Source organism: Trichechus manatus, unplaced genomic scaffold (genome assembly GCF_000243295.1).
Source record: "Trichechus manatus latirostris isolate Lorelei unplaced genomic scaffold, TriManLat1.0 scaffold00110, whole genome shotgun sequence".
Taxonomy (NCBI): domain Eukaryota; kingdom Metazoa; phylum Chordata; class Mammalia; order Sirenia; family Trichechidae; genus Trichechus; species Trichechus manatus.
In genome coordinates, this window is record NW_004444046.1 from 8,050,409 (window position 1) to 8,062,840 (window position 12,432).

General features: G+C 39.2%; 1 protein-coding gene across 1 annotated transcript in view; it reads right to left on the reverse strand.

The window, feature by feature from the left end:
* Window positions 1–12,432, reverse strand: part of SPATA16 (spermatogenesis associated 16) — a 284,660-nt gene that overhangs the window by 57,960 nt on the left and 214,268 nt on the right. The window contains exons 6-7 of the mRNA XM_004383491.1: window positions 9,060–9,206; window positions 7,707–7,823 (exon numbers count right to left, since the gene is read on the reverse strand). Coding sequence (XP_004383548.1) covers window positions 7,707–7,823; window positions 9,060–9,206 — 264 coding nt within the window. The remainder of the gene's footprint in view (window positions 1–7,706; window positions 7,824–9,059; window positions 9,207–12,432) is intronic.

Here is a 12,432-nt window from a genome sequence, read left to right on the forward strand (position 1 = left end):
AGGGATCAGAAAGAGAAGGAAGATATAGAGAGATGAGAAACTGAGCAATGAAGAAAGACAAAAAGGGAAAAAGAGGGAAAAGAAAACAAAACAAATTAAAAAAAAAAAGAACAAGAACAGCCCCCCAAAAAAACAGAAAAAAGAAAACCAACGAGAAAAGAAATGCTCTCAGGGATCCCTCTGCACATCTGTAGAAGCTGAAGGGGAGTTCCTTGCCACGCAGCTCCGCCTGGCCAGAAAGGGCTCCCATCTCAAGAAAAGGAAAAGAAAACAAACAATTCAAAATGAACAAATGAACAAAAGCCCCGGGATCCAACCAGCGCGGTAGCCCAGACCGGGAAGCTGCTCCACACTCGAATGGAGCTCCGCAGCCCCTCAGGAAGAAGCAAAGATGGCACACGGAGCCAGGCACTCGAGCGAAAGGAGGGGGACGCAGCGAGAGGCAAGCAAGAAATCAAAAGAAGGAGGGGGAAAAAAAAGCAACACTAGCAGCCAAGAAATGGCACTCAGAGAGCCAGCTAGTGCGGGCTGGTGTTTCTGGACAAGAGACTGTGTTTGTGGGAAGCAGAGGAGGTTGAGTGTGGGTGAAGAAGGGTAGAGAGTGGGAAAGCGTATATCAGAAATTGCCGGCGCTCTGCAGCCCCTCAGGAAGAAGCAAAGATGGCACACGGAGCCAGGGACTCAAATGAAAGGAGGGGGACGTGGCGAGAGGCAAGTGAGAAATCAAAAGAAGCAGAAAAAAAAAGCAACACTAGCAGCCAACGAATGGCACCCAGAGAGCCGCCCACTCGGGTGTGTGGAATCTAAGCAGCCAGCACTTCCCGGTCAAGAGACCGTGGCTGCGGGAAGCAAAGGAGGCCAATCCGGGGCGAAGAGGGGTGGGGGGTGTGAAAGCGCACACTGCAAATTACAGGTTATTTTGTCTCCCGCTGGACGCTCCGTGAGGCTGCTTTCTTATACCCCCGTTTGCTGGTCTCCGATAGGAGTCCAAGATGATGGATCTGCACTGCGTTAGCTGGTAGGGGACCTCTGCATGAATTTCTCCTCGCTCTCCGTTCTCTGTCAGTTTTCTCCGTCTGGTGCTTGGCTGAGTTCTTTATCTCTTCATTTGATGTTTTAGGGTTTCAGGATTGTTGTATTCTCTGTTTGGCTTAGTTTTTCAGATCTTTGCTGTGGAGGGACAGCGTGGTGCTTCTGCCTAGAGCGCCATTTTGTCGGAACTCTAGATATATAAATTTTATCCAGGTTCTCCCCCAACCTCAATATTCTTTTCAACACAGAAGCTTGAGAACAAGCCACTACTTGAAAGCTTAGTATCTTAACAAGGCCTGATTTTGTTTTGCATACTTGTAAAACAGAAGTTCTTCCCGAAATTAGAGAATGTGGAGTCCAGACATATGATTTCTCTTTCTCAAGAGAGAAATTCCTCTAAAGAGAAAATTGTTAGAAACTAGTGTTACTGAACAGCATCTGAACTTCTCAGTCCCTGGGTAGTATAAACCGTTAATGCTCTCAACTGCTAACCAGAGGGTTGGAGGTTTGAGTCTACCCAGAGATCCCTAGGAAAAAAGGCCTAAACGTCCTTCCAAAAAATCAGTCATTGAAAACTTTATGGAGCAGTTCTACTCTGACACACATGGGGTCTCCATGAGTTGGAAATGACTCAATGGTAACTTTTTTTTTTTTTTTTCTGAAATTTACCTCGCGAGAAGTTATTGGTCATTAGAAAGCTGGAGTCTTGGAAATAAATGAAGGCTGAGCACCATTGCATTTTACTTTCTGCATTTCTTCCCAACACCTGTCTATGCCACTGAACTAATGTCCTATTCATGCTAATTTGTTCTTTCTGATTAATCATTTATCTGAAAATCTATAAGCCTATAGGAGTGATGATTGCAAATGGGGGATTTGGGATTCTTTCCTCGAGCTGATGAAAGAGCTTGTCTGCCCATTCAGTTTAAACATGCAGCTAAACAATGGGGTTCTGTCAAATAGAGGAAAGCGAGTTGGAGGAGAAACATTGTTCATTCTGAAGAAAAATTGCTTCCTTTGTCCTTCTTTAAAATAAACAGTGGTGCTGGTTGTAGGAAAGTGGTGTAGTGACTCAACTCCAAAGAGCAGAAACAACTGCAGCCTGCACAGGAACAGAATTTATCAGTGTAATTTTCCAAAACGTTGGGAAAATAAAAATCGTGGAAGGCAACAATGCTTTGTTAGCTTGATTGCTGGATGCATAACAAAACAGGAAATGCTCCATATGAATAAGACACTAGGGAAGGAATACAGTTGACTACTAATAGTCACCCAGCCGTCCCCTGCCCCCAGCTGAATGCGTTTTGGTTATCAGGAAACTATAGATTAATACTTAATCTATACAAGATAGGGATTTTTGAAAAGCAAAGGGAAAAAGAAAAACTAATATGTAGTGCCAGGAGGGACGTTTTAATGCTGCTGCTTTAATGAAATAAAGAAAATAATAAAAAATGAAGGGATTAGCTTAGATATCTAATGGTAGCATGGGTTAAATCTAAAGGGAAATAGCCCTCCCAATAAGACTCCAGGAGCAATCAAATGGCTCTTTAATTGCTGGAGAGAGTGTAATAAAGTGGCCAAGATCGAAGCTAAATCCTCATCCGGTGCAATGAAGGTTAGGTAAATAGCAAGTTCAAATGAAGGCTTCAGTCAGAGAATTGCCTAGATTTAATAGCAGGTATGGATAAAGCTTTGGCAAATAAGGGACACTATATAATACCACTGAAAAGCAGAGCCCAGGTGTTTGGAATGTATTTCCATTTGACATAACATATAGAAACATTGATTGAAAAAAAAAGGAATTGGAAACATATTATTGTTCATTTCAAATGTGCATATGTAAATATTTTTTATGCTTCACTTGGAGGAAATTAAAAGTAAAATTAATGAGGTACTAAAAACATGGTTAGTTAGGTCATTGTTTGGCAAGTCAGCCTGTGAAGGAGGCTTCATGCATGTAAGAGATTTTATTATTTTAACCCTTTACATTTAGCCCAGGAAGCACAGTACGTAAGGTTTGAAACTGACAGCAGCTAATAAAGTTAATGGATGGAAAAGCACAAAGCCATTCAGTGGCATGTGAAATACTTAGGACAAAAAATTCAGAAAGGAAAACTTTTTTTTTCCGCTAGAGCTAGACTGCAGGTTGAATGGGGTTGGCTGTTCAGTGGGATTAGAAGCCACCAGGTGGGAAGGTGGTATATTATTTTCGATTATAATTCTAAAAGTCCATAATCTTTCTTGTTTGGCTCTGTGTTGTGTGTCTAACGGAGCAATATATAAAGCTAAGGACTGGTGTGAGAAGTGTAAAGGGAATCACTGCCTGAGACATAGACACTTCCTTCATACCAGGGGTTCATTCATACTGGAAATGTCTTTGTCTCCTTCATCAACTGTGTCTACCACCTCCTGGTAAGAGGTGAAAATTCATATTCTCGAGGAAGCTTTTCACAATTAACTTTCTGAGTCTGACTCATTCACTTATATGTTCATTTTTTACTGAATCTAGCTATGGAATCAGTCCCATGTTGTTTTATGTATGTTTTGCTTCCAGCAAGGATCATAGTTTTATTTCAAAGAATGCACTGTGTTGTAGTGAAAGAATAAAAAAGCAAAACAGCAACAGCAACAGCAACAACAAAACCCAAACACATTGATGTTGAGTTGATTCTAACTCATGGCTACAGAGTAGAACTGTTTCGTAGGTTTTCTTGGCTGTAATCTTTACAGAAACAGATTGCCAGACCTTTTTTCCATGGTACCACTGGGTGGGTTCGAACTACCAGCCTTTAGGTTAGTAGATGAGTACACACTGTTTATACCGATACTGGGCCCAATATTCGAAAGCTCTTATTTTGAATCCTAGCTCTCCTTTCCCTAGCTGTGCGGGCAAGAATGGATCACTGCTCCAAGCCACAGTTTCTCCATTGGTAAAACACAGGTGACACAATGTCATCAAGTTGTGAGGATACAATGAGATAACATGAGGGAAAACACTTTTGAAACTGTAGAGTTTACACAGATACATGCATTCTCTGCTCCCCAGCCACTAAGTGAAACTTCCTGCACACAGTCAGCACCCAAGCAATAACCAGGACTACCCTTTTTTTCTAATATGTTTGATTTAAGAAAATTTCTTGACTATAGAATATTCCAGAAATTTTGGAAGCAAGAGTGATTTGTTAGCTTTAAATTTTTTTTAGTCATTTTACGTGTATTTATTATGCTCCTACTGAAGGTGAATTGCTGTACTATCTCTTTATATATAATTTGTGGAGAACAAAAACCTGTGTTCTTATTTGATGGAGGAAAATTGAAAATAGGAACAACCAATTAAAAATTTCTTACAATATTATAATTGAGTATACTGCAAAGTTAACTTTTTTTCTAATTAAAGATACTAGGTAGATATTATAAACTTGTTATTTACAACACCACCCCCCGCAGAAAAAGAAAACAAAAACAAAAACAAACTCATTGCCATTGAGTCGATTCCAACTCATAGCGACCCTGTAGGACAGAGTAGAATTGCCTGATAGGGTTTCCAAGGAGTGGCTGGAAGATTCGAACTGCTGACCATTTTTGGTTAGCAGCCAAGCTCTTAGCCACTGTGCCAACAGGGTAGATAGATTAGTTTTTCAATATGTCTAGGGGATAGAATATGAGAATCCTTGGCATCATCTAAATAATCGTTTAGAAATCTACATACTTATCATTTATGTGACTAAATAAATGTGATAATACTTAAAAAAATTGCATAACTGATTCTGGTCATTGTATTATGTTAAGCACTAATATTATCTTTTGGGTGTCCTGCTATTACGAATGCTGAAGTTTTAATGCATTCTAATTTCATATTGCAGAGGAATTTCCATTCGGGAACATTGCCAAAATGAATTAAAAAACTCTGAACATATATGACACAAAGTGTATTTCTCAGCCATTAGGCCTGGATGAAAATGTGGATGTTTCAAAGCGACAACTCTTTACCCTAGTGGAAGAGTAAAATCCTGTCTCAATCACCAGTGTGAAGGATGATTGAAAAATCTAAAGTTCTTCAGATAAGATACCAGTCACTGTTTTCTAATGGAGGTGATCTGGATATCTGTTCTGTTCTTCCAACACACGTGGGGGCTGGTTAGCTCCTGGTTGTATCCTGTTGTTAATGAGACAGAAGTCCTGAGGCCAGCCCTGTTGTGGGCAGTAGATCTACTCCATGGCTGGGATGACCCTTCCAGTCCTGTCTATGTGAGTGGATCTGAGCAAATCAGTGATCACTGCTAAAGAAAGAATTTAAATCCACAGGACACTAGCCCAGTCTCCATCTTAGAAGGCGAATATGTAATTTCAAACTATATAACTCATATAAAGAAAAAGAAAGGTCAATAAAACAATCTGTCAAAGCAAACAAACTAATTCAAGTAGTTCAAACTTCTAAAATTTGTAATATTTTACAAAGTACTTTAACATGGATTATATGCTTTTGGTCTTACATCAACTCTGAGAGGTGGGCCTGGCCGATATCAGCCCCATTTTCCAAATGAGAAAACAAACAAACAAACAAAAAAACCAACCAATCAACCAACTAAAAACAACAAATAACTCATAGGTTAAGGGACACGCCCTAAGTAGAAGTACATAGCTATAGCGCAGCCTCGGGCCCAAGTCTTCACCTAGAGGTGTCACAAGTTAGGGTAACAAATAATGAGGACAATACAACACATAATCATTAAAGTGGATGGTATTTGACAACTGACAAGGAAAAAAAAAATTCAGAGGATCTTAAAAACACTATTGAGGGCTGCTTGCTCACAGTTAATGGTACCATATAGGAATAATTTCTAGTCACCAGTTCATTGCTTGCTTCATTAAGCTAGGTTACCTTTGCAGTCAATTTTATTCAATCCTGCTTTATGATGCTGTGGCGGGGCATGTAATAAGAAGCTGGGAGGCCAACGTTTGGATATACTTGTGGTCCCTGGAACCCTTCATGCTCACTAGCTTCAATCCCATTAAAGCTCTTTAAGACAATCTTCCAAAAACTGTTCTTTCCCAGAGAAGCAGACATAGAGAAATGATGAAATTCTTTGTGAGCAAAGTGTTAGCAAAGTGATACTGAGACTCATTCTAAAGAAGTTATGAATTAGATGCTAAGAATCTCGTTACTTGTGGGTTTTAAGTCATCTTTATAGACAGATAAATACACACACGTAAACAAATTTCCAAGTGGCCAGAATGCCCTCTGAGAGGTGAGGAGAAAATGAGTTAAGAACATTAAATAATGCCTACTGCTCAGATAGGCCAATCTGTTCTCCCACTGTGAGATCTGAGCCCGCATCAGACGATGACCAGACAACATGGTCAGTTACCTGACAAGAAACAAGGTGAGCCTGGGTGCAGGCAGATCACCTCCCTCACACCCAGCACACTGGCTCTGCTGGGCCAACCATATTCAGATGAGATGAAATAATACTGCCTGGTGATCGTTCCTGCTAGCGAAGCTTCCTCTGCTGGTAAAGGCCTGACGATGACAGTGATAATGTGTGTGGGTCCACATTTAGGATGGGAAGGTTGGTGTGTGTGTGTGTGTGTGTGTGTGTGTGTGTGTGTCTGAGGTGTTAGGACAGGTGAATGAAAGAACGGGGCTCAAAATTTGAAGTAGAGAGAATGAGATGGATTTATTATTAATAGACATCTGTAAGAGAGATAGTTGAATGGAGCAAAATCGTAGGGATAAGGGAGTTTTATGGAAAATCAGTAGAAATGTGCTCTTGTGTTTGTAATGCATAGATTTATAAATCATGCAAATAGATTAGGGGTTGTGCAGCTTTTTGAAAATGCTGAATAATGTTATTGAGCAGATAAACTGCTGATCAGATGTTAAGCAGCTGTTTGTGATGACCCTCTCTGTTACTCTTGTAGGGTAAGCACATCAAATCAATGATGTAATGCAAAAGGCACAAGATAATACTTAAAATTTTACAATTTAAAGGCCTTTTGAAAAAATATTAAAAGGGGAAATCTGCAGCCTTATAGCTTGTTAATGAGAAGTTCTCTTTATCTACTTTAGCACCATGGTTTAAATTTTGTAAAATTGCACAGTATAATTCAGGTTTTATTTTGAGCTTTTGAAGACTGAAAAGTAGGAAAGGCACATCTTTTCTGGATCGTAGAAAGAGATTAGATAATTTGCCTTCAGAGTATACAAAGACCCGTTGGCAGTGTTTAGAGTAGCAACCAATTTATCAGTGTCGTGTGGAGGAACTACTAGTTTGGAAAGTTCTAAATTCTTCTGTAGGTAACGAGATGGTTATATGCAATGGCACAATACATGAAATAGGGAAAACATTGTACTAGCTAAAATTTTGTTATTGATTTGAAATGAGAAATTTACTACACCCTGGGATTAGGCATCAGGAAGGCATAAAGAAAACTCTCTTTAAATAGACACTAGCTTAATAAATGCTGCAAATTGCAAAGCATGGCATTGTAATATGTTTTAAAATATAAAAGGAATAAAATCATTAGCTAAAATCTGCTTGGTTTTGCACGTGAGATTTACTGTAAGTGTTTCTGAAATCCTCCAATACTTGCAATATTTGCACCATACACTTTTCATACTTCTAGAATTCTCTAATATTGGTACATTAGGCAAATATGAAAGTCTCATATACCTACATTTAATTGGGTGCTTCTGATAAAATCCAGTATTGGCAAGATGTGCTTCCCCATTGTCTCCATGTGTCTCACGGTGTCATCTCTGGTCAGCAGACCGAAGGGCATTTTGTGTTCTAAAAATTGTAACAATAAACTTTTATACTGTTTTTTCCAGACCGCCTATTCAAAACGTTTTCTTTTGGAAGCTATAAACAGATATCTCAATGTTAATAGATACGAAATCTTTAGTATAGAAGCTAGTCCCATCCCCAGACCATATGTGTAACAATGAAAGCTCTAGGAGGAGAAGGGCAGAGAGACGTTGCCCTTTAGAGAACTATCATTTATTCATGGTGCTGTGTTTCCTGATTGAGAGATCTAAGAGACAGCCTATAACAATTCACCTATCTCTGCAGAGTATGTTTTTCCTGAGCTGTAAGAAAATGTTGTCATAAATGTGTCTGATTCTTGTCTCGTTCCTCCCAGGTATTATTCAAGTGTGCAGATACCATTGACTTTGAATGTAGCTCGAAGCTGAGATAAGCCTCAGAGGATACATCGCCAGACAAAACACAAATCCATAATTATGTGGGTAGAGCTGAAGCAATAAATTTAACCTGGTTGTGAATTCAGCCCATAAGTTTGAGCCCTCAACTCTGTGTGTATATTTTTTTGAATTTTTGAAGTTTTCAACTAGAATTATTGGTCACCATTTAACTGTAATACTCTTCAGGAGACCTAAACTCTTGGCTAATTGCATAAGAAGAGTGGAACAGATACTTTTAATACAATAGCAGATAATCCAGGTGATTTAAGCTTGCCATTGGCTATATTTTTTATTTCATATGATAATTTTGTTATACTTTTCTTCTATATTTGTTTAATTAAAGATGACAAAAGCTTGTATTCTTTGAGTGTCTTATGATTAGGCTCTGGTGGGGTGGTGGTTGAGATGAGATGGTTGGAGTGAGAGGGGTGGGCACTCCCCGACTGTCTTTGGTGTTGGGGGAAGGCTTTCATGCAATTAGAATCCCAGGTATTGTTAACTAATCCAAAAGAAGATTAGAAGGAGTTTACTATAACCCACCAAACAATGAGGTCCAAACTTGTTGCCATCGCGTTACTTCCAACTCATAGCAACCCTGTAGGACAGAGTAGAACAGCCCTATAGGGTTTCTAAGGAGTGGCTGATGGATTCGAACTGCTGACTTTTGGTTAGCAGCTGAACTCTTAACCATTATGCCACCAGGGCTCCTTTTGAGGTCCAGGCCCTACTATATGTGAGGTCTTGTGATGAATAAGACTAGATGAATAGGACACAATTCCTGCCTTATAGCAGTCCTGGAAGATAATAAGTCCAGGTGATTTACCAGTAAATGTTGGCAACTTCCTACTTGATATTTTTTCCAAAAATTTCCCATCTTCTTTGTTTTTGAACCCAAGAGTCAAGAGATATTGTTGGGGAGGAAAAGACGACCAGTCAGCTGTCTGAGGCAACACATGGAGTCCTTGTAGATCTGCAATATGACAGAAAAAGAACTATGAAGTTTTGTTATTGTTTTATTATTTTCAGAGTATTTTTTCTTCTAGATTTTGTGAGTGGGACTTGGAAAAAAATGATCAATATGTACATTAGAAGTACAAAGTAAAATTATGTGTACCAAAAGGTTAAATATCAAAATCATATTTCATCTTTTGTATTTTTCTTTGAAATTTAAACATACAGAAAACCTGGTAATAAAACATGGCTAGATTATGTGGTCTCCTTTCCCCATCTTCAAAACAATAGACAATTCAGGACCAGTTTGCAGGCGTGATATTTTTTTGTAAGATTCTTTTCAAGAAAATTTGAGTTTTCTGTTCATAGCTTAAGATTTAAGAAAATAATATCATGTGGAAGAAAAGAGAGATTACCAAGTGAGAATTAAAATATAAGGCTAAATAATTTAATTGACATCCTTCCTATAGTTACAGAAGGAAATTTAATATAATAAATGCACTGACTTTTATAATTAGAGTTGGAAATAATTCAAGGGTCACAAAAATGGTTCTGAAACAAACTTAGTTCTTAATGACCTTAGGAACTAATGTTTCCTGAGCACTTTCTTCTTGTCCCTGTTCTAAGGGTTTTGTGTGTACACAAAATACTGTGTTTTTAAAGCCTTACAGCAACTTTACAAGATTGATGTTATTGTTCCCATTTTACGGATAGGAAGTCAAGGCACACAGATGGGAAGTAATTTGGAAAGCACACCGCCTGTGGGTGGGTGAAGCAGGAGTCCCACCCAGGCAGTCTGACGCCAGAGACTACAGGCCTAACCACTGTACTCTGCTTCAGGCTTGTTTGGCTCTGGTTTGCTCTTGGGATAGGCACGAATGTCAGCCCTGGGGTCTTGGAGGCCAGATTCACTTAATTCATTTCCATTTTGAGTAACAAAGCTTTGGTGTGTTGTAATAGACTTATCCAATGAAGGATGATGAACAGAGTGGTTTAAACGAGCCCTCCCTGCGTAACATTGCCAGAAAGGGGAAAGGGTGAAATCTCAAATATTCTTGAATTATGACTTAGTTAAAAGTCAATTTTTAACATTGAATCAGAACTCAAATGGAATGGCTCAAATATATCCCTCACTATTTACCTTTAATATTCCTTTAAAAAATAATAGACACAGTAAATCATGAGTGTCCACCCCGCCCCCCTTCCTTTTAGCTGCACGACTCTTTGTTCGAACTAAAATTTACCCAGAAGTCAATATTTAAAGCCGATAAGTAGAGCTGCTCTGCTTACAGCCTGGAACACTGACCCCCATCCTCACCACTGTACTCCATTCTATACCCCACATGCAGTAGCTGCCTTGAGCACCTCCACAGAACCTGGATTCTTCAAAACACAGTCTGAAGAGCACTACAGTAAATTATTTGGCAAATTTTGGTTAAATCAAATAGCACATTTCTGTTAAATAGAGAGTGAAAATACATGCTGAATATTTAAACAGTTAAAATGTCTTTTACACACTAAACACAGACCAGATACTATACTAAACATGCTTTTGTCTTTCTTTGGTAATTAGGTAATCCCTTAATCCACCACCTGACTGTCAATTTGCCCTACTGTGGTGGTTTGCATGTTACTATGATGCTGGAAACTACGCCATTGGTATTTCAAATACCAGCAGGGTCACCCATGGTGGACAGGATTCAGCAGAGCTTCCAGACTAAGACAGACTAGGAAGAAAGGCCTGGCAATCTACTTCCAAAATTAGCCAATAAAAACCCTATGGATCACAACAGAATATTGTCCAATAAAGTGCTGGAAGATGAGCCCCCTAGGTTGGAAGGCACTCAAAATACACAGTGGTAGCAACAATGGATTCGATTATGCCAATGATTGATTGTGAAGATGGTGCAGGACTGGGCAATGTTTTGTTGTGTTGTGCATGAAGTGGCCATGAGTCAGAGCTGACTTCACAGCAGCTAACAATAAAAACAATCTCTTAATATCAATTAGAACTTAAATGTATCTGGTATTACTTTTGTGCATAAACATTATCAAGATCATATTTTTCCTTCAATAACCTTGTGGTGCAGGGCACATTCTTAGGCCCACCTTACAGATGGTAAAACTGGAGCTTCAAGAGGTTAAAAACTTGCCCAAATTACACAATGAGCAAATGGGGCTGCCAGAATTGAAAGTCAGACAGCTGGACTCCAAAGTACAAAGTCTTACCTCTCAAAACTGCTCCCATAACAATGTAGGATGGCTATGAAAATCAATGGAAAATGTGTTACAGGAGCTTGAAAATGTTAGTAAATGGACAGCTTTACCAGGCAGAATTCCAGCTAGAACATCCATTACTCTCTATCTAGAAAAGTACAGCAAAGCCCAGAGTTCTCAGAACTAGCAGGGTAACTTTTAAGCACTTTAACATGTGGATTACAGTATAGGTGCCTATTTAGTTGGTGTTTACATTACAACATGCTTTATTTTTTTTAAGGATGGCTCATTTCTCTGTAGTTTTTGTTAGTAGCTGACCAGTAGGCTCAGACTCATGGTGACCTTACATACAACAGAACAAAATATTGCCCCTTCCTGCACCATCTTCATGATTGTCGGTATGTTTGAGTCCATTGTTGTAGCTATTATGTCAATCCATCCCACTGAGGGTTTCCCTCATCTGTCATTTCTATAAACAAGATAAAAATATGATTTCTGCATTTCTGTGTCAGAAGTGCAGGAAGTTTCTTTGCTTTTGAAATCTGCAGCAGATAATCACAAACATACCCTTTGTTTCCAACCTAATACTACATTACTCCCTAAAATAAGAGAAGGGTTCACCAGTCTTACTGAAGTTCCCAGAAACTTGATTATGTGAAAAAGAAACTGAGTAAAAATAAAAAGGACTCTAGGTAACCCCTCTGATGTATAGTCATCAGATTTCTTTGGATTGTGGCTGTCCTTTAGCACGATATAAGATTTTGGCATTTCTAAATTGTGGTATTTACAGGAATTGCTGTGCTCTGGGGATAGCGGGCAGGAGAGGGTGTGTATCTCCTGGCTGTAGTTTACTCTTTCACTGGATTTTGCTCTCTAACCTCTTGCACATGCTAGAGAAGCTAGAGATGATGTTTGGGGCTGTCCTACTAGGAGGTCCTTGGGTTCCTGGATAACTCTGGAAGTCCAGAAGACCCTTGAATGAGTGCGAGGTAGGCTTCATGGACTTTCTGAGCATTCTGTCTACAAAG